At 38.7% G+C, this 23004-nt stretch overlaps 1 protein-coding gene across 9 annotated transcripts in view; it reads right to left on the bottom strand.

Moving 5' to 3' along the window:
- The window catches only part of CADPS2 (calcium dependent secretion activator 2), a 577926-nt gene that overhangs the window by 364618 nt on the left and 190304 nt on the right, over positions 1-23004 (bottom strand). For all 9 annotated transcript variants that reach the window (XM_074379141.1, XM_039472830.2, XM_074379140.1 and 6 more), the window contains exon 3: positions 8609-8941. In XM_074379141.1, coding sequence (XP_074235242.1) covers positions 8609-8941 — 333 coding nt within the window. The remainder of the gene's footprint in view (positions 1-8608; positions 8942-23004) is intronic.

Genomic DNA, 23004 nt, shown 5'->3' with positions numbered 1-23004 from the left:
CAGAAGCTCCTCTGGCTTTGGACCCTCCCTGCCTCCCCAAGGCCTGCTCTTCTATTTCTCTTCTCAGACTATTCCTTTCTATAAAGGCAGGCTGGTTTCTATAATTTCTATTGCTTTGCCTTATCTTTTATTTTTAACCTTTGTTGGAATATAACAAAAGAAAAAATATACAGGCATACCTTATTTTATAGAAATTCTCTTTATCACACTTTGCAGATATGATGATGTTTACACATTGAAGGTTTGTGGCTATCCTGAGTCAAGAAAGTCTATTGGTGCTATTTTTCCAACAGCACATGCTCACTTCTGTGTCTCATTTTGATAATTCTCACAATATTTCAAATTCTTTAATTATTATTTTATCTGTTAAGGTGATCTGTGATGAGTGATCTTTGATGTCACTATTGCAACTGTTTTGAGGCAACATGAACTGCTCCCATATAAGACAACAAACTCTATAAATGATAATATGTGTTCTGACTGCCCCACTGACCAGTCACTTCGTCATTTCTTTCCCCCCCCCACTCAGGCCTGTCTACTGCCTAAAACACACCAACAATGAAATTAGCCCAGTTAATAACCTTATAATAGCCTCTAAATGTTTAAGTGAAATGAAGAGTAGCATATCTCTCACTTTAAGTCAAAAACTAGAAATGATTAAGCTTAGGAAGGCATGTCATAAGGAGAGACAGATCAAATGCTAAGCTTCTTGCACCTAACAGCCAAATTGAAGGCTATGAGAAAGGTAAGGAAGCTGCAGAAGGACAGTTTGAAGCTAGGAGAAGTTGGATCATGAGATTAAAGAAAATAAGCCATTTACATAACACAGAAGTACAGGGTGAAGCATCAAGTGTTGATGGAGAAGATGCAGCAAGTTATTCAGAAGATCTAGCAAAGATCATCGATGAAACTGACACAAGAACAGAAAACCAAACACTGCATGTTCTCAATAAGTTGGTGTTGGTTCAACCATTGCAGAAGACAGTGTGGCGCTTCCTCAAGGACCTAGAAATAGAAATTTCATTTGACCCATCAATCCCATTACTGGGTATATACCAAAGGATTATAAATCATTCTGTTATAAAGACACATGCATATATATGTTCATTGCAGCACTGTTTACAATAGCAAAGACCTGGAACCAACCCAAATGCCCATCAGTGATAGACTGGACAAGGAAAATGTGGCACATACACACCATGGAATACTATGCAGCTATAAAAAAGGATGAGTTCATATTCTTTGTAGGGACATGGATGAATGTAGAAACCATCATTCTCAGCAAAATGACACAGAACAGAAAATCAAACGCTGCATGTTCTCACTCATAGGTGGCTGTTGAACAATGAGAACACATGGACACAGGGAGAGGAGCATCACACACTAGGGTCTGTTGGGGTGGCCAGGGGAGGGACAGCATGGGGGTGGGGAAGTTGGGGAGGGATAACATGGGGAGAAAAGCCAGATATAGGTAACGGGGGGATGAAGGTAACAAACCACATTGCCATGTATGTACCTATACAACAATCCTGCATTATCTGCACATGTGTATGTACCTATACAACAATCCTGCATTATCTGCACCCCAGAACTTAAAGTACAATTTAAAATAAATAAATAAATAAAATAAAATAAAATAAAATAAAATAAAATAAAATACAAAGTGGGTCCTGAACAATGAGAACACATGGACACAGGGAGGGCAACATCACACACCAGGGCTTCTCAGGGGGTGGGGGTATTGAAGAAGGAGAGCATTAGGAGAAATAACTAATGTAGATGATGGGGGATGGATACAGCAAACCACTATCACATGTGTCTACCTATGTAACAAACCTGCATATTTTGTACGTGTACCCCAGAACTTAAAGTAGAACAAAAAAACTTTTTAAATAAAATGTTTATAATGATAAAAGAAAAAATAAAGGGAGTGGCTAAACTAAACAACATATTTTAATGTAGATCAAACAGCCTTCTATTGGAAGATACCATCTAGGACTTTCATAGCTACCAAGAATAAGTCAATGCCTGGTTTCAAAGCTTCAAAGGACAGGATGACTCTCTTGTTAGTGGCTAATGTAACTTGTAAGTCTAGGTTGAAGCTAATGCTCATTTACCATTCTGAAAATCATAGGGCTTTCAAAAATCATGCTAAATCTACTTTGCCAGTGCTCCATGAATAGAACAACAAAGCCTGTATGACAGCACATATGTTTCCAGCATGGTTCACTGAATACTGAGACTACCCAGAAAATAAAGATTCCTTTCAAAATAGTATTTCTCACTGACAACGCACTTAATAAACCAAGGGTTCTGATAGAGATGTACAGGAAGATTCACATTGTTTTCATGCCTGCTAACACAACACTCATTCTGCAGCCAATGAATCAAGAAGCAATTTTGACTCTCAAGTCTTATTATTTAAGAAATACATTTTGTAAGGCCATAGCTGCCACAGATAGTGACTGCTCTGAAGGATCGGGGCAAAGTAAATGGAAAATCTTCTGGAAAGGATTCACCAGTCTGGATGCCATTAACGCACTTGTGATTCAAGGGAGGAGGTCAAAATGTCAGTATCAACAGGCATTTGGAAGAATTTGATTCCAATCCTCATAGATGCTTTTGAGGGATTCAAGACTTCAGCGGAAGAAGTAATTGGAGATGTTCTGGAAATAGCAAGGGAATTAGAAATAGATGTGGAATCTAAAGATGTTATTGAATTGCTAAAATCTCATGACAAAACTTGAATGGATGAGGAACTGCTTCTTATGGGTAAGGAAAGAAAGTTGTTTCTTGAGGTGAAATCTAATCCTAGTGAAGATGCTGTGAACACTGTTGACATGACAAAGGATTTAGAATATTTATATAAATGTAGCTGATAAAGCAGTGGCACGGTGTGAGAAGACTAATTCCAATTTTGAAAGATGTTCTACTGTGGATAAAATGCTATCAAACAGTATCACATACTATACAGAAATATTTTGTGAAAAGAAGAGTGTTATTTAAAGAAACTGCTATAGCCAACCTAAGAACCCATCCACATCAAGGCAAGACCCTCTACCAGCAAAAAGATTATTACTTGGAGAAGGCTCAAATGATTGGTAGCATTTTTAAACAATTAATTATTTCTAAATTAAGGTACATATGTTATTTTTAAACATAATGCTATTATATACTTAATAAGCTACAGTATAATGCAAACATAAACTTCTTAATGCAGTGTGAAATTTTTTAAAAATTGTGTGATCTGCTTTATTGTAATATTCACTTTATGGCAGTGGGCTGGAACTGGACCCACAATATTGCCGAGGTATGCTTGCATGCTATTCAGAAAAAAAAAAAAAAAGGTGCCTCAGCTGCTTTCTTAACAATTTATTTTCATAATTTCTATAAAATGATTATTCTTCGTCCTTATTTATGGGAATACTTTTTACAATTTATTTTTGTTTCAAAACCAATCAAAAATAATCCTTAAGCTTTTCTTTCAAATCTTAAAACTGAAAGAAATTACAGTTTTAGCTCAGACATATAAAGAGCTTGGAAGTCATCACTCCCATCCTCAGAATACAAAGTTGAGCAAGCTACAAATTATTGACTTTTCTTGGACTTCTCAGAAAACTAATGGTGCAGGGCAAATCACTCATCAAAATCTAGAAAGATAGGCAAATCCAGAAAGACAAAGCACTTGGAGCAGAAATTGCTACATGCCGTAAGTGGTAGGAACACTTACTTGTCTAGTAATTTTGACAAACTGCTATGAGCTGGTTGCAGAGAGTAAGACATTCCTGAAGCCACAATCATAAACAGGCCCCCATACTTTGCTCTACTTTGCTTTCAGTTACCCTGCCAAGTTCTCACAGTGAGGATCCAAATAAGATCCCTGTATGTTCATGGCAAATAAAAGGGGGAGAAAGCCACTGTTCAGTCTCCCAAATTCTTCTCTCTAACAAAAGGGGAAAGATTTTGCTTGAGGGAAACATTGAAAACATATCCCAGTTAGAGGAAAAGAATACCACCCCACTCCAGCTCTCTTGACTCATAACTGAAAAGCAAATACAAACAAACAAAAGCAGAGTTAACAGGACACAGGACTTCAAGAAAAAAGACTGAGAACCTTCAGCTAGAGAAGAGAATGAAGAACATGGTGATAGGAGGGAGCAATACACTCCTGGACCAGGGACAGAAACACTTTTGAAGGTTAAAGGTCCACAATCAGATTAGAGGACACTCCATATCTCCAACACCTTACCACAACACCAACAGAGCTGCAGGATGACAACAGTGGATTGGTCACAGCTAAAAGAGCTGCAGGATATAGACTTTCTCTGGGGTGGAGTCCTTAGGGAGGCCCAGTCAAGAAGGGAGACAATAACAAGGATACTGGAGGAATTTGAAGTTTCTCATACCTACAGCTACAAGAAACATTAAACATTAAGCATAGCTAAACTCCTACTCAGATTAACATAAATATTCATATGAAAGCCTTAGTTACCTCAGTAATCAGTTCTCGTTACCTAATATATCTGGTTTACAACAAAAAATTATGAGGCATGCCAGTAGCAAAGAAAAAAACAAAACAAAACAAAAGAAACACAGTCTGGAGAGATAAATCAAGCATCTGAACTAGATTCAGATGTGAGACAGATGTTAGAATTATCAAACAAGGAATTTAAATTACTATTATTAATAGGCTAAGGGTCCTAATGTAAAAACTTCAATACATGCAAGAACATGCATAATACAAGCAGGAAATGTACACTCTACCAAAAACTCCAAAGGAAATGCTAGAAATACAAAAACACTGTTATTTCAGACAAGTCTGCATACAAAAGAAATGAAGAATGCCTTCAATAGGCTCATCAGTGGACTTGACATTGCTGAGGAAAGAATCAGTGAGCTTGAAGACAGGTCAATAAAAACTTCCCAGTCAGAAATACAAAGAGAAGAAGAGCTGACAGAACAGAACAGAACATTCCAGAACTGTGGGATAACATCAAAGGAGGGTGACATAAACATATCTGGAATACCAGAAAAAGAATAAAGAGGGGATAGGACAGAAGGCATATTTGAATAGCAGCAGCAAACTTCCCAAAACTTAATGATAGACACTGACCCACAGATACAGGAAGCTCAGAAAAACACCAAGCAAAAGAAATACACACCTACCCCACCCCACCTACCCCCACACACACTTAGACAAAGCATTCAAATTACAGAAAACTGAAAGAAGGAAAAACTCTTGAGGGAAGCCATAGCGGGGAAATAACACCTTACCTCTCAAGGGTAAATGATAAGCACTACATCAAATGTCTCATCAGAAACCATGCAAGCAAAATAACAGTGTGATAAAATTTTCAGAGTGTTAAAAGAGAAAAAAAAAAACTGTTAATTCTCTATCCAGTGACATTATACTTTAAATGTAAAGAAGAAACAAAGACTTTCTCAGACAAAAACTGAGAGACTACTAGTCTCATCACCACTAGTTTTGGCCTACAAGAAATATTAAAAAAAATTCTTCAGAGATAAGGAAAATAATATCAGATCCACATAAAGAAACAAAAGAGCATCATCAGAGAATAAATGAAAATAAAATATATATAATCTTGTATTTTTCTTATTTTTAATTGAGCTAAAACATAAGTGTTCAAAGCAATAATAGAAACAATATATTGGGGCATTGTAGCATATTATAAGTGAAGTGAATGACAGCGATGTCACAAGACATGAGAAGGAGGAATTGGGTATACTCTGCTATGGAGTAGTTGCTTTATAATATAGTGTTATTTGAGGGTGGACTTGGAATATTTTTAAATGTGTATTTTAAACTATAGGTTAATCACTAAAATTTTGTTTTGTTTGAAAAAAACAAGTATAAACAGTACACCAAAAGGTAATATGAAAAATGGAATTCATATAAAGCGTTCAATCAAAATTAGAGAAGGCATAAAAAGTAGGGGAGGGCAAAGAACAAATGTATGAAGTGGTAAAAGCTGCAAAGATTTTGAAATTTAATCCAACTACATTAGTAATCACCTTAAATATGAATGGCCTAAACATATCCATAAAAAGATGAGCCATGCATGGTGGCTCATGCCTGTAACCCCAGCACTTTAAGTAGGTGGATTACCTGATGTCAGGAGTTCAAGACAAGCCTGGCCAACATGGTGAAACCCATCTCTACTAAAAATACAAAAAAATTAGACAGGTGTGGTGGCGGATGCCTGTAATCCAAGCTACTTGGGAGGATGAGGCAGAAGAATCGCTTGAACCCAGGAGGCAGAGGTTGCAATGAGCCAAGGTTGTGCCACTGCACTCCAGCCTAGGCAACATGAGTGAGACACCATCTCAAAAAAATAAAATAAAATAAAATAAAATAAAGACTTAGGTTAAAAGTAAAAAGATAAAGAAAGTGACACCACGTTAACCTTAATAAAAAGAAAGTAGGAGTGGATTTACTAGCTTAAGACAATGTTGACTTTAGAAAAAGGAAGATAATCAGGGATAAAAAGGAATACTATATCATGATAAAGGAGTCAATTCTACAAAAAGAAATAACAATACTAATACAAATATATATACCTAACAGAATATCAAAATATATGAGATAAATACTGATAGAGCTGAAAGGACAAATAAACAAATCTGCTATTTGTTGTTCAGGCCAACCCTGAGCAAGGACAAATTCACTGTTAAAGCTGAAGATCTCAATTGCAAGTAGGTTTCAAATCACAGAAGACTAAAACCAGGATGTCCATACCTCAGCTGATTCTCTAGTAGGCAGCCGACCTAAACATATTTTAAGTTAATAACATAACCTCATAGAAAAATGGAAATATACTTTATAACCTTGTAACATTTAGTATACTCTAATCCACATGTAATAATGTAGTAACTCATTTAGAGATCTTAAAATTTATTTGTGTTTTAAAATCAATTAAAAAAATCCATAAGCTTTTCTTTCAAATCTCAGAACTGAAAGGAATTATAGCTTTTGCTGAGACATACAAAGAGCTTGGAAGTCATCACTCCTATCCTTAGAATCAAAAGCTAGGCAAGCTGCAAATAAATGACTTTTCTTGGACTTACCAAGTCTTACCTTATAGAGACTTTAGCCTCTATAGAGGAAAAAAAAATTTTTTTTCCCACTTAACTTGGATTCCCTAATACCTACAGAGGCCTTGGACTTGAATAAAACTCAACAAGTAATCTACTGACTGTCTGAATCTGAATTTTCCCACTAAATTATGTTCATGAACATTTATTTGTACAAGTGAGCTACAGTTTCACTGAAAATACAAAGTCCGAGTTGAAGTTATCTTTTAAAGTAGAAGATTCTGGTTTTAGAGTCATCTTTCACTATTATCAAATAACCACCTGGTTTAATAAAACAGTGAAATAATTACAATGAGTACATGAATTGTTCACAGGGTTAAAGTGCCACATTGATTTACTATTAATTAACTGTTAATGTATTGATTTGAAATGATTCACAAATTACCAATGCAAAGTAACCAATATGGGTATAATACAGAAATTAAGAGAAGATTCACAAAAAGATTAAAAATAAACATATGTACATTACAGAAGTGTAACTCTTAAGGAACATATAAATTTTTAAGTGCCAGAATTTTATCAATTTTAGTAGTATATTAGGGGGTAGTTAAATAATTTATACTCCCCAAATAAGCAAATAAAATATAAATACAGAAGGACTACATTATTAGACAACTCATTGGGTTTAAAAAATAAAAAATGTGAAATGTAATTTTATTTCTTTTTTATTTTTTTGAAATGGAGTCTCGCTCTGCAGCCCAGCTAGAGTGCAGTGGTGCTATCTTGGCTCACTGCAACTTCCGCCAACGAAGTTCAAGCTATTCTCCTGCCTCAGCCTCCCAAGTAGCTAAGACTACAGGCACACTCCACCATGCCCAACTAATTTTTGCATTTTTAGTAGAGACAGGGTTTCACCATGTTGGCCAGGATGGTCTCCATCTCTTGACCTCATGATCCACCCACCTCAACTCCCAAAGTGCTGGGATTACAGGTGTGAGCCACTGTGCCCTGCCTTTATCCCAATTTTATATGTATGACTAGAATAACAACTGAAGAGAAAATATAGTATTAACTCTGTCATCTCTTTAAATTACGTAGTTCAACAATCACCCACAGTTTGTTTCTATCTGGGTGACTTAAACAATTTGAAATTTCATTGTTTCCATGAAACTCAGAAGACCAGCATCATATATTTACAAAAGATTATTTTGCAGTGAGAAATGCCTATTTTTTATAAATTGTCAAGCTTCTTTAGATAGGAGATGATTTTCATTTTACTCTACAGGTCATGGCCCACATATATCCAAGGCACAGATCTGATGTCTTAACATAGGGCACATGGGGATCATTATTTACTGGATAAGAAGTACTGAAATTCTTATCAAATACTTCTTTCAAAACTTCTCTCACATATCACTATGTGATTTACTAAAATTCAATTTTGCTCAACTTTCCCAGTAAAGTGATCATAGCAAGTAAAGTACATCTGCATAGGCTTGTAAATACTTCATGTTCATTCCAGGAGTCAGACGGGGGAATGGAAAATACCACTTACCTGACATGCATTATAAAGGAGCTGATGTTCTAGTTTTTTAATACCCAGAATCTGCTGAAACATTTCATAGAGTTGTTCCTTGCTCAGAATAAGTTCAGACACTGCGCTCAAGGCCATCCTATTTGGCTGTTTGCACAAGTCCTCTTCACCCCTGTAAATGGCATCATATTTGGCTATCCATGAGCTCAAGACCGTCTCTTTGCTCAAGCCGTCTATTTCTGGCAAACTCCGCACACGTTTTTCTATGTTTTTCTTAAACACTTCTCTGAAGTCATTAGCAGAACACCCTCCACTCTGAACCATTCTGGCCACTCGGTCACTCTTTAGAAAAACCTGAAAAATAAAAGAAAATCCATTTACAATTAGGTGTGAACACTAACACCACTTGCTTTCAGCAATCCAGCCAGAGCTTCTGCAAATATTTCAGCCAAATATTCCACAATGATTCAAAATGTTTTATAATACATGGTAATTAATATAATAGTGGTCCCAAATCTCTCTAAAATGTTAAAATGTTTAGGAGACACAGTATATAGTAAAAAAATAACCTATAAGATGGTAACTTTGACTGTGTATGTCTGCCATTTCTACAATTGAATCCTTTAGAGTGGCATCCTTATAAATGTGATTCATGCTCTTATACACATACACCAGAACTCTCTCATGCCTTCCACCCACCACGTGTGGACAGAGTGAAAGGATAGTTGTCTGTGAACCAGGAAGCAGGTCCTCACAGACTCCAAATCTGCCAACACCCTGATTTTGTCCTGCCTAAGCCTCTGGAACTATGAGAAATAAATGATCATCATCTATAAGCCAAAAAAGAAAAAAGATGATTAGGAAAACAACTGCGGATATGAACCCAACATCCCTACCTGTGTCTGAGAGTTCTAGCTGGTTTTTCAGCAGGGAGAGGATCCTCTATCATTTGAATGTGGACTTGAAGACCAATAGTAGGGTAAGTCTAGTATCCAAGTTAATATTTATCATAAGTAATTTTTACTCAAAATTGCCCAACAGCTGGGGGGGCAGTTAGAATATACCTGTCCCTATCCCTGATTTTACCACCTCCCCAACTTCCATACACTTATCAAACTAGGAAGAATAGAGGCTTGAAAAGAAATACCTCTAAGGGACTTCTAATTGTCCCCTACTGCTGGAAAAGAAAGAAAATAAAAACAATGACAATAGAGTAACATGTTCATGAGACAGGTAGCAAGAGTTGGGTAAAGGTAAGTACAATAATTATAGTTGGAAAGAGACACAAGTTGGCCTTAAATCTCTTCATTCTGCTAAGATACAAATCTAAGTATCAGTTAAGATTCATTAAACATCTATTATGTTGTCAATATTCCTAAGGATTCTTTATGTGTCATATAAGACTGCTTTTATTCTTGCTTTCTTCTTTCTATAATGTCAAAAGACTCTCCCAGAAGAGCCTGCGGGACAATTTAATACCACCTCCATATATTATACGCTGTTACTGAGCTTACAGAACAAAAATTCATGTCAACTTTTTTTTTTTTTTTTTTTTTTTGAGACAGGGTCTCACTCTGCGGCCCAGGCTGTAGCCCAGTGACATAATAACAGCTCACTGCAGTCTTGACATCCCAGACTCAAGCTATCCTCCCACCTCAGCGCCCCCAGGTAGCTGGGACTTGCAAACACACACCATCATGCCTGGCTAGTTTCTGTATTATTTTTGTAGATATAGGATCTCACTATGTGGCCCAGGCTGGTCTCAAACTCCTAGGCTCAAGCCTCTTGCTTTGGCCTTCCAAAGCACTAAGATTACCGGCATGAGCCACCATGCCTGGCCTTAACTGTTACCCTAAGAACTGCCTCATTATACTGAAGTACTCCCAAGTTATGACCACACTGTTTGCACCACACTACCATTCCTGTTTGCACGGGGCAGGAAGCACACCTGCTTGATACAGTTGAAATGGACTCACTTGAACCACTGACTGGCAAGCTCAACTATCTGACCCCAAGCCTTCTCCCACCACTTTAGTTCTCCCTCTTAAAATCACTCACACAAACTGTTTTCCTTGTTTCCTATCTTTGCTCAATGCCAACAAGATTTCCGGAACTCAAATATTTTGGTTGACTGACTTATGTACTGAAACAGGGGTAGTAAATTCTGCATTGTTAAATAAGATGCTCTTGAAACTACAGTGAGGTTATGTACCAATAAACCTGTCTTAAGTTAAAAGTATCATGTCAAAAGTACATTTAATACACATATTCTACCTGAAACATGCTCAAAACACTTATATTAACCTACAGTTGGGCAAAATCATCTAATGCAAAGCTTACTTTGTGATAAAGTATTAAACATCTCATGTAATTTGTCAAATATTATAACTGAGTATGAAAAGCAGAACAGCTGTATAGGCACTCGAAATGTGGTTTCCACTGAGTGTATATCACTTTTTTACCATGGCAGTCGAAAAATCATAAGCAGAACTGTCACAAATCAGGGACCCTCTGTGTGTGTAACACATTCCCAAAATACTTCCTCTCTCTTTACCAGCCCTTGCTCAATTACTTACTATTGAAAAGCCTCCCTGTCTTATTTTTTATGTTTTTAAGGCAACACAAATTAATTCTTAAGTGACAGGCATAGGAATAGTGCTTTAAATATTTCTATATCAAAGACAATAAAATTGAGATGTTTAACAATATGCTTTGTCTAAGAATGACAAGAACTACTTCAGAACTCAAAGATATGTCTCCATCTCCCTTCTCAACTTCATCTAATCACTCTCACTGAGCAGTGACATTTAACATAAATAAATTAGATATTTATAAGCTGCATAAGAATTATTTATATGCAATTTGGAATTATATTCACAAATATTAAAAGTATTTACACATATGATCTTATACATTATATATACACTTTTTTTGGTCTAAAGTATTTACACATATGATCTTATACATTATATATACACTTTTTTTGGTCTATTTGTACCCTAATTTCTGTGATAGTTGTAACTCAAGTTGGAACACAGGGAAACTCAGTAGTTAAATGGATGGACTCTGCCAGCTGTCAATCTGTTGCTTTTCAGCTCCAATTCCACCTTTCCATTGCCCTACCTATGTCGGCTAACACAATTCCAAGCAATGTTGATAGAGGGTGCCAGAGAACATACAGTAGAAGAAAAGGGGGTCTTCTTCCTGGTTCTCTTCTTACCTGAAGGCACACGGCATCAACCATGGGCAGCATTTCTCCAGACCCCTGAGAATGGCCTTCCGGTGCACCACCCCCACTGGCAGATTCCCAGTGAGTTCTGCAGTGTGGCACCTCCCTGTGGACAGCTTCCCCCTAGAATCCCAGAACATCAATTCCCTGCAAGTCTCACTACTATAAGACTTTGGTGAACTTCTCTGCCATGCAGTATGACCCACGTTCGCCAATGAGGACTGGATCCCAGCCCTGGGCAGAGGAGGGTGGTGCCTTTTTGGATACTTGGCTCCCTATTTCTGCTACTTCTATATTCTTTAGAGTTTTATTTAACCATAGTAAACAATTTGTTATTGTTTATATTAAGCATTCCCTGTTCAATTATTGTGTTTTCCCTGTCTTTATAGTGTACCCTAACTGATACAAAGTGCAACATTGTCCCTATAGGAAAATATTCAAAGTAAAAACAACCAACTTTGAGAAATTTAGTAATGTGTATAAAGTTTGACCAACAAGATATAAAGTGAAATATGAATGTCTTAGGAGGGACATCAGAAAACCTTTTAATTACTTCAATTCTAATACTCTAAGTTGTCAGGCATTTTATTTTTTCCAAGTGCTTCTGCCTAACAGAGTCAGAGCTAGATTCTACCACGTAACCATGCCACATTTTTGAAACAAGGACACTGAGAATCCTATTTTTGAATTCATTTCCCTACAAAACCATACCTGAAGCCATACTCAGTTCAGTTATATGTAATTTAACCAACATTTACTAAGTATTAACAACATTTCAGGAATTCTGCTAAATGTTGGGAGCACAATGAGAAATGAGCCAAAGACCTTGCCCTTAAACACTCACACCACCTGAGACAGGATACCCACGAAAATATAATAGCATGACAGCAGCAATGGAAACCCACACAGAGAAAGAAAAGGCAAAAGAAAAGACATTATTAACTCTGCTGGGGGGTCAGAGTGGGAGACAAGAAGATCACAGGGCAGAGAAAAGGGACACAGGTTTTGAACAACCCATGAGTCGTCTGAGGGGGATAGAGAGAAACAAAGAATACTTCAGTAAAAAGAAAATAAAAGAATAAGGGCAATAAAGTACAAAAGAATAACATAGCAAGACCTTTTGAGGGAAATGTGAGAACTTTCATACTAGCAGGGACATTCACTATAAGGGTGGGGGCCATGTGAGGGGAGGCAGGACTCTGAGCTCTATCTGGAGATGCAGAGATCAAGGGTAGCTGGGTAGTAGAGGTAATAAAGTGGTAAGAAGCATGTGTTAGACAACTGGTGGAAGCAACAAGGGTAGACAACGAGTAACCAGGGTAGACAATGAGTGACCAGAGCAGACACTGGGACATCAGTTATCAAACAAACACAATAGACCTGGTGGAAAACAATAAGAGCTAGGACTACGCTAGAGAGAAAGGTGAGTTAAGAAGGATTTGGGAGACAGAATGAATGTGTCTTCGTAATTTACAAAATGTAAAAATATAAGACAGGGAAAATTGGAAAATTCCATTTTTTTTTTTAACTGGTGTATCTAAATTCCAGTAACTAAAAATAAAGAACACAGGTGAAAGCCCATGTGTGTGCATTTGTATATGGTGATGAGTGTTGGTGGAGTCATGTAAAATCAGTTTAGTTTTGGTACAGGTCAGCTTTAAAGGCAAAGCATAGCAAAAAAAAAAAAAAAAAAAACAGAAAAACAGAAAAAGTCAAGACAAAACCTTATGAAATGTCTACGTTTTAAAATTTGGCAAAAGAACTGAATCCAGGGCAGGTTGGTGGTGTCAGAGTAGAAGAAAAAATATGGATTTACTAGCAGTCAAGGGAGAAGATGGTTTCAGGACGAGAGAGAGACCGTTTCAGTCAAGATAAGAGTCCCACAGGGCTTTTAAAAACCTCTCATTGTCCATCTCATCATCAGAGAGAGGCAGAGATAGAGAAAGACAGAATTACCAAATGCCACGAGAGAAATCAGGTCAAATTAAGAGAGATTTGTTGGTTTTTATCACCACCAGGTCTTTCTGACACACAAGATTTACTGGAGTGGTAAAGAGCAAAAGCCAGCAGCAGCAGAGGGAAGAGAAGACAAGGCACCATAACACTAAGACAGCAGATGTAAACTGTTCTTTTAGAATGCTTTAATGAAAAAGGAAATGGGAGAACAAGCAGCAAAAGCTAGTCTGGAAAATCACATTCAAACAATGGAGATGACAAGTTGGTAAAGGGAAGCACTGGAAAGTACAGAAGACACTGAAAAATAAGGAATGGTATGCCAATTCTGTGATTAGGTTATAAAGGACTGGGACTGTGGCACTCTCTCTTGCTTTCTTTCTCCCTCATCATTTGCCTTATGGGAAGTAAGCTGCCATGAGGCAAGGAACTGAGGCCCTCAGTGAACTAAGGTCTGCAAGACCCATGTCAGTAAGCTTGAAAGAAAATTATTCAGTCTCAATCAAGACTTGAGATAACCATAGTCTTGGCAGACAGCTTGAAAGACTCTAGGCAGAAACACCCAGCTAAGCTGCTCCCAGATTCCTAATTCTGAGAAATGGTGAAATAATACATTTATTGTTCTAAGCTACTAAGTGTTAGTATAATTTGATACAATGCAATAGATAAGACACTCCTATATTCTCATGGCTTACTCTCTTACTTCATTTGGGTCTCAGCACAGTCATCTCCTCAGAGGAAGCCCTGTATTCTCCCACCACCTCATTCATCTACTTTACCCGTTCATCTTGTTCTGTTTTTTGTTTTTGCATATAGCATCTTCTGGCATACATTTATTGTCCGTCCCCCAGCCAAAATAGAAGGTAAGCACCTTGGCAGCAACTTTTGTTTTGTTTGCTGATGAATCCAGTACCTAACACAGAGCCTGTCCCTTAGTAGGAGCTTAATAAAGATTTGTTGGCCAGGCACAGTAGTTCATACCTGTAATCCTAGCACTTTGGCAGGCCAAAGTGGGCAGATGGCTTGAGCTCACAAGTTCAAGACCACACTGAGCAACACAGCAAAACCCTGCTCTACCAAAAATAGAAAAAATTAGCCAGGTGTGGTGTCATGTGCCTGTGGCCCTAGGTACACAGAAGACTGAGATAGGAAGATCACTTGATCCCAAAAGGTGAAGGCTGCAGTGAGCCGTGATCACACCACTACACTCCAACCTGGGTGACAGAGTGAACCCTGTCTTTGAAAAAAAAAAGAAAAGATTTATTGAGAAAAACTAATTACTACCCCACACACTGAAATCTCCAGAGGTAAAGAGGAAAATTATACAGGCATCTTGCTCACAGGTGTCCTATGATACTGATGACTGTGGGAGAAGAACCAGGGGGTGGATAAATATCCAGTAATGGAAGTCTAGAAGTGATGTATTGAAAGGTATGAGCTCTAGAAGGAAATGAGCTTTTACATGAGGGAGGAAGAGTAATGATCTTAAAGCAGAAATGAAGACCTGTTATCTTGGCCCTATGTGTAGAGGATAATGAAAGGTTGGACCACAATCATAAGAAAGCTGCATATGCCCTCTGTTCTCAGTCGGTTGATTAGGTGTGGGGCCTTCCACATCATACATACTGTGAAGGCCATCATGAAACCCGATCCATCAACCTTTAATCTCACTTAAGCTCCACATTTAGATCTCCACTATCACCTCACATCTCTCCTTAGGTGTCCCACTGGCACTCTAAATAAGTCTCAGAGCTCATGACTTCTCTAATATTCATTCTGCCTCCTGCTTGCCTATCTCACTGAGTGTCAGATCCCAGTTGCCATCCAGGAGTGGCCTGGAAATTATTCCTGTCTCCTCACATCCTCCATGTTATACATTTCCCAACATACAACTTGTCCCTGCACCCTGCTAATTCTGTCCCCTCAATTCCTCTCAAGCCGTTCTTTGCCTCTCCATCTTCCTCAACAGCTCTCCTTCCCTTTCTCTGGGACTCAATGGATGACAGCAAACAGCCTTGCAGTGGGCCTCTCTGCCTCAGAAGTTTTTTTGGCAGCCACCACCCTATTCCTACCACCACTTTGTCCAAACTTATTCTCAATTGTCACATATATTTTATAAAACACTAATCATTTAAATTCTTCTCCAGCTTAAAATTTTTTATTGGTCTTCCACCAAAATCATCACCATGGCCTCTGAGGTCCCACTTCAAAAATGTCTCAAACAAGGCTGGGCACAGTGGCTCCTGCCTGTATCCTAGCACTTCGGGAGGCCCAAGTGGGAGGATTGCTTGAGCTCAGGAGTTGGAGATCAGCATGGGCAAAGCCCTGCCTCTACAAAAAAAATTTAAAAATTAGGTGTGTTGGCACATGCCTGTAGTCCCAGCCACTCGGGAGGCTGAGGCAGGTGAATCACTTCAGCCTCAGAGCCTTTTTTAATTTTTTTTTTTTAGATGGAATCTCACTCTGTTACCCATGCTAGAGCATGGTGGTGCTATCTCAGCTCACTGCAACGTCTGCCTCCCAGGCTCAAGTGATTCTCTCACCTCAGCCTCCTGAGTAGTTAGGATTACAGGCACAAGCTACTATGCCTGGCTAATTTTTTTGTATTTTTAGTAGAGAAAGGGTTTTACCATGTTGTTCATCACGCTGGTCTTGAACTCCTGACCTCAAGTGACACACCTGCCTCAGACTCCCAAAGTGCTGGGATTCCAGGTGGGAGCCACGGGAACCAGCCATGAGCTCAGGAATACAAAGCTGCAGTGAGCTATGATCTCGCTATTGCACTCCACCAGTAAAACCCCATACCAAAAATAAAAAAATAAATAAAAGTTCTAAACTTCCTCGCTGGCTTCATCACAAGTTATTCTTCCTTGTTGGATCTCCATGCTCCAGTCCCATAGGTCTTTTAAAAACCTCCCATTGTCCACCTCACCATCCCCTAATTATCTTCGTCACCATTCAGATCTCTACCCCTTGGAGGGAATCCCTTCCTCAGGAATTTCTTCCCCAGTCACCCAGGCTTGGCTGGATCCTGTGTCATATGCTGTTACAGGACCTTTTCTTTTTTTTCTTTAAAATACTGATCCCACTGTTACTGTAATATTTAAGTGAAAATTTCAATTCCCATCTCCTTTACTTACTGGACAGTTAAGTTCCATGAAATCAGACTGTTTCATTCACCGTTCTATCTGTAGCACTGAGCACTAGACCAAGTACATAGATAGCAAGCACCCAGAAAATATCCACTGGATGAGTGAATGAGTGGTTCAGATGGTTAAACCAATTATTTGATTCCCCCATCCATGCACTTGTATAATTTAAATATTTAATGAATCAGGAAGAGGGAACAATATTGCAGAAGGAAGAAATCAAGTGAATAACATCACAGAGGAAGGGCTGGGTCGTGGTGGTTCATGCCTGGAATCCCAGCACTTTGGGAGACCAAGGTAGGAGAATTACTTGAGCCCAAGAGTTCACAGCCAGTCTGGGCAACAAAGCAAGACCTCATCTCCACAAAAAAATTTACAAATAGCCAGGTACATTGGTGCATGCCTGTACTCCCAGCTACTTGGGAAGCTGAGGTGGGAGGGTAACTTGAGCCTTGAAGTTTCAGTGAACCATGCACTGCAGCCTGGCTGACAGAGTAAGGCTGTTGCTTAAAAAGAAATTAAAATAGTAATAAGAAGAAGAATGTTACAAAGGAAAGAGGGAAAGGGTGAGTCTAATCTTATGAGAAGCAGCTGATCAGCTGCCTGGAGAGCAGAGCTCATAGTACAGAATGGTGAGAAAGAACCCCTGGATAAGCAAAAAAGGATAGGTACAGAGATGTGATTTGATCCAGGTGGCAATGGAAAACACGAAAGAAGTAAGAAGTGAATGTTGAAAGATTATTTTGGAGAGTATTTAGCAGAGGAGTAGTGGATAGGAAGGCAGAATTGTGAGCAAAACTAGGGCAGACTTTAAAACTGTGAAACCCATCCATGCACTTGCATAATTTAAATAATTAATGAACCAGTAAGGTTTACTGATTTCCTATTATATGCTCTTTAGGAAAGAAGTATAAAAACATGGACTTTGTCCATATGAAAAGGGAAGGAAAAGATATCAGAGGGACGGAAATATAATGAGTAATGTCCCAGGGGAGAGAGTGAGAGTTTTGTGAGTAAAATAAATTATACTGTCAATAAATATATTATCTAATACCTCCTATAATCTGTGTTCTTACAGAAATAATAGAGTTTAAGACAATCTTTCAGGCTTATCAATTAAGAAACTCACAATGATGGGTTTAATCTCACTAAATATAAAATATCTTAATCCTCCATCCTTTCATAACAATAGTTATCATGTTAAAGGCAGGTAAAGTGAGGCTACATGTGGAAATTGGTTCCAGAGCTGGTCTCCAGGCATTGGTGGTCACCCCTCAACTTTCTGCTGTGGGACCCAGGATCCTCAGTGAAGGTCTGCCTGGAGTACCCCCAGCAGGGTACCATACTGGTGTCGAAGCTGCCATGGGAACTCCTTACACTGACAAACTCACCAAGGAGCAGATATTCTGTCTCCCTAGAGCTCTTCCTATATCTCTTTTATTCCTCATAATCTCCCAGTACCCTCTCCAATACCATTCTCTTTTAAAGCTTAAGTGGTTTAAGCTGAGGAGGTAAGCAAATGGCTCCAGGTCGCACAGCTACAGGGAGAATAGAGACAATCCTGGGCTTTGGGACTCTAAAAACACTACTCCTTTACTATCTTTCTCTCCCATTCCTCCACCCAGCAAAGTGCACCTCTGGCAGCCGGATGGATGTCCTGCTGGGTGCTGGCCAACACCCGTGGAATTATCAACCAGTGACTTTCTTATGAAATGCCACTGAGCACACAACTTATTCAGTGTGGGGTTTAGAAACCTCACGTTGGAAAACTGACATACTATATATGTTACATTTGTTTACATTTCAGTGAATTTTAGCTGACATATATCCTTCCATCTGAGCACCACCAACTGCCACTCTTCCCATTAATCTGCTCCGCTTATATACCAAAAAAGTCACCGAATATCTTAACAAAGTCATGGTGAACTAATAACAAAAGTGAATGTGATTACTATAACAAGAAACTAAATCTGCCAAGGGTAAGTCTGCCCAGCAAACATACTTTTCCATGGAAGCCCTTATTGTTCACACATTGCTGTTGATTTGAACCATGCATTATTTCTTTGATTTAAAAAGATTTTATAATGATGAGAAAAATATTATCTGCTTGCCAAATCATTGTGGCTATGAGATATTTCCAGGAAGGCTGCCAGCATGTGTTCAGCCAACAAAACGTTGAGAAAAGTACAAGAGTCCCACATACAAGACATGCCTTTTTCTCCTTAATAATGCCAAATAATATACTGTCTCATAATTCCCATAACCTATGCTGTCCTTGGAGAAACAGTGATATAGTTTTTAAAACTATTTATCAGGTGTTATCAATTCATGAAGTTTTGTAACTGTGGTGAAGTTTAGTCTCACTAGAAATCAAATAATTTTTGGTTTTCTGGTATGTAAATACCAGTATTATTTTACAGAGGAACATTTCATTTCCTGATTCATACATATTGTAATACAAACTTAAAAGAGAGATACTTAAAAAAGGAAAATCTGAACCTCGCATGTGCTGAAGCTCCAAGACATGAACTGTTTTACTGGATGGAAACACATTTAGGCAGCACTTGTCCATCTGTGGGACCTGTCTGTGACTCACACAAAACAGAGTCTTCTGTGATGACAACAGACACAGAAACACAAAGGAGCCCAGTGCTCCATTCTGACTATGCTGTCCAAGAGGACACACTTTGCCTCCCTGTTCCCACCCTAGATGTGCAGAAAGAACAATGGTCATGTACCAGGAAAGACCAGTGTGCCGCCTCTGATTCAAGTGAAACCTCCAAAGGGACATTCTCTCCTTTCAAGTTGTGTTTTTGGAAAGATCATCCACCAAGGTGAGCTAAATGATAACAGGTACTAAATTTTAAAAAAAATATCCAGTCTATCATTGATGGGCATTTGGGTTGGTTCCATGTCTTTGCTGTTGTAAATACTGCGGCAATAAACATTATGTGTGCATGTGTCTGAATAAAGAAAATGTGGCACATATATACACCATGGAATAGCATGCAGCCACAAAAAAGAATGAGGTCGTGTCCTCTGCAGGGACGTGGATGAAGCCGGAAGCCATCATTCCCAGCAAACCAACACAGGACCAGAAAACCAAACACCACACATTCTCACTCCTAAGCGGGAGCTGAACAACAAGAACACATGTACACAGGGAGGGGAACAACACACACTGGGGCCTGTTGGGGGTGTGGGGGGTAAAGGGAGGGAGAGCATTAGGACAAAAACCCAATGTATGCAGGGCTTAAAAATTTAGATGATGCGTTGACAGGTGCAGCAAACCACCATGGCACATGGACACCCATGCAACAAATCTGTACATTCTGGACATGCATCTCAGAACCCAAAGAAAAAAAAAGAAAGAAACTATAACCTCTTGAACGTAAAACAAACAAACAAACAAAAAGTAAGAAACAAGACCTACTCATGCATCTTTTACCTGAGGAAACAAACTTAAGGTAAGAGGGTGGGGAGGAGAGCAGTAAACCCTGGAAAAAGACACCATGGTCCAAAACTTGATGGACTATATTATCAAAAACTTCTTGGAAAAAAAAAAAAAGAATAGGTTCCTAGCTGATTACTCTCTTTAAGAGAAATATCTGCAATACATTAGAGTAGACATATAATATAATAACTAAGGTGAAGTATCTCAATTACTTTTTAGGGTCCTTCATAAAATTTTATTAATGGTACCTTAAATGTAAACACTATGGAGACTGACAAAAGAATGAGGACTTAGCAGAAAATATATGTCTTTTGCTACTAGTAGTGAGAAAACAAGAGCCAAATGTTTCTGCCTTTAAAGTTGGTTTGCTTACCCTTCAACTTGGACATTCATTTGGAAAATGAGGACATTTTATATACCAGGCTGTATCATGACTGCACACTACACTGCAGTATGATAACATGTTCATACAGCATTTGAAGAATGCTGTCAGCCCTAGTTAAAGATGCACTTCACACAGCATGACTAGAGAGAGATCCTGCTTCCCATGACGACCCATCAGCTCAAGTCTGGAGGGACAAGAGGATCTGGAAGCCTGCTGTCAGCTGCTCAGCCACCTCCTGGAGGTACCGTACAGGAAGGACATGGGGTCAACGCAGAGGCACATCCAGATTACCGTGGAGAAACCTCTCCAGACTGTGAACTGAACCATCATTTACATGGGATGAGATTCATTCCATGGACTTTAAGTGCTTGGTGACAGTATTTTTTTTTTCAGGTCACTTTGTATGCCCAAAGCCAGTCAATGGATTCTTTGCTGGTACTGTTTTGTGCCAGGCTCTTTATCCATCCAAGTCTCCCTCAACCTACCTTTCCAGCCTTCTATTCCATTGTTCTCAAGAACATATTTTCTGTTCCATTAAAGGGGCATACTTGTGTAGCGCTCCACTCTGAGTACATTCCCATCCCCACGGCTTATCCACTTGTTCAATAAATGTCTACCAAGACAAACCAAAATGCCAGGCAATGTGATCAGATGTCATAAGCAAAATGACAAGGGTTTGCTGCCTTCCTACAGCTTACAGTGGGGCAAACAAATGGTTATACAAGCTGATATGCCTGTGGCTTGATAAATATTAGTGAGAATTTCTGGTGCCAGAAGAGTTCATAACAAAGTTTGAATCTAGTTGAAGAGGTCATTACGGCTTCCCTGAGAAGGTGATTAGAAATCTGAAGACAAAGTGTTTTCAAATAAAAAGGAACCAAGAAGCCAGGGGACAGTGGGTGGAGGGAACACAGCCTATCTAAGGTGGTCTTAAGGCAGCTTCCTGAGCTGCAGTGAAGGGCCCGAGAGTACAGTGGAATGGAAGATGCCTGAGGAGGATGGGTGGGCTTTGTTAGGCCTGGAAAGTGCTCTCGTCTTTATTCCAGGAGCATGGAATGCCATCAATATTTAAGGCAGAGAGTCGCATGATAAAAATCACATTTTGAAAATAGCTAAAATTTATTTTAGGGACTTCATGTGTATTAACCCTCACAACTGCATAAAGAAGGTGCCAGTGTCTCTCTAAAAGGTAAACAAACAAACAAACAAGCATACAGAGGTAAACAGACATGGCCAAGATCACACAGCCAGAGTGTGGAAGAGTCAAGATTTAAGCCGAGACTCACTCTAGAGCTCCCCTCTTCACCGTCATGCAATCCAGTATGAAAATTTATCAATTTATGGTTTATTTGACTGAGCTGGAAGGGCCAAGCAGTAAATGAATTAGTAAGGATGATTAGGAGGGAGAATGCTCCTGTTCATCTCTTTACCAAGCATTCCACTGCTTGATGGTATTTCTCTATTGTAAGCCATCTTAACACTTCCCCATACTCTGTGAGGTATAAAATACCGCTGTCCTGTGATACATCATTGTACCTCTCTCTTGTTTACACTGCAAACTGTACTTTTAAAACCTCTGTAGTGTCTAGTATCATTAGATACTCAACTTTTTTTTTTTTTTTTTGAGACGGAGTTTTGCTCTTGTTGCCCAGGCTGAAGTGCAATGGTGTGATCTCAGCTCACCACAAGCTCCCCCTCCCAAGTTCAAACGATTCTCCTGCCTCAGCCTCTTGAGTAGCTGTGATTACAGGCATATGCCACCATGCCCAGCTAGTTTTGTATATTTTATTTAGTAGAGATGGGATATCTCCATGTTGGTCAGGCTGGTCTGAACCTCCCAAACTCAGGTGATCCACCCTCCTCGGCCTCCCATAGCTTTATACTATTTTAGTGTAATAGCTTTATATATATACATACACACATATATATATTTTACTATACTATATACTAAAAAAATAGTATAAAGGAATTTTTTTTCTGGAAAAAAATACATACACATGATATTAGCATCATCTTACCCCAAAATGCTGGGATTACGGGCATAAGCCACGACACCGGGCTAGATACTCAAATTTTAAAAGAAATCATCATGTCCTTATAGTAAAGAACTTTGGAAAGTTATTGAATCCAAAAGCTGGTGTGTTGACCAGTGTGGGATGAAGTTTTCATGAATTCAAAGTGGAAAAAAACAAATACAAGGATTTCAAAGTACATTTTAATAAAGCTAACTTTATTAAATATTCTAAA

This window comes from Saimiri boliviensis, chromosome 10 (genome assembly GCF_048565385.1).
Source record: "Saimiri boliviensis isolate mSaiBol1 chromosome 10, mSaiBol1.pri, whole genome shotgun sequence".
NCBI classification, from domain to species: Eukaryota; Metazoa; Chordata; class Mammalia; order Primates; family Cebidae; genus Saimiri; species Saimiri boliviensis.
Note: the sequence above shows the minus strand (reverse complement) of the source record. Positions and strands in the feature narration are given on the sequence as shown.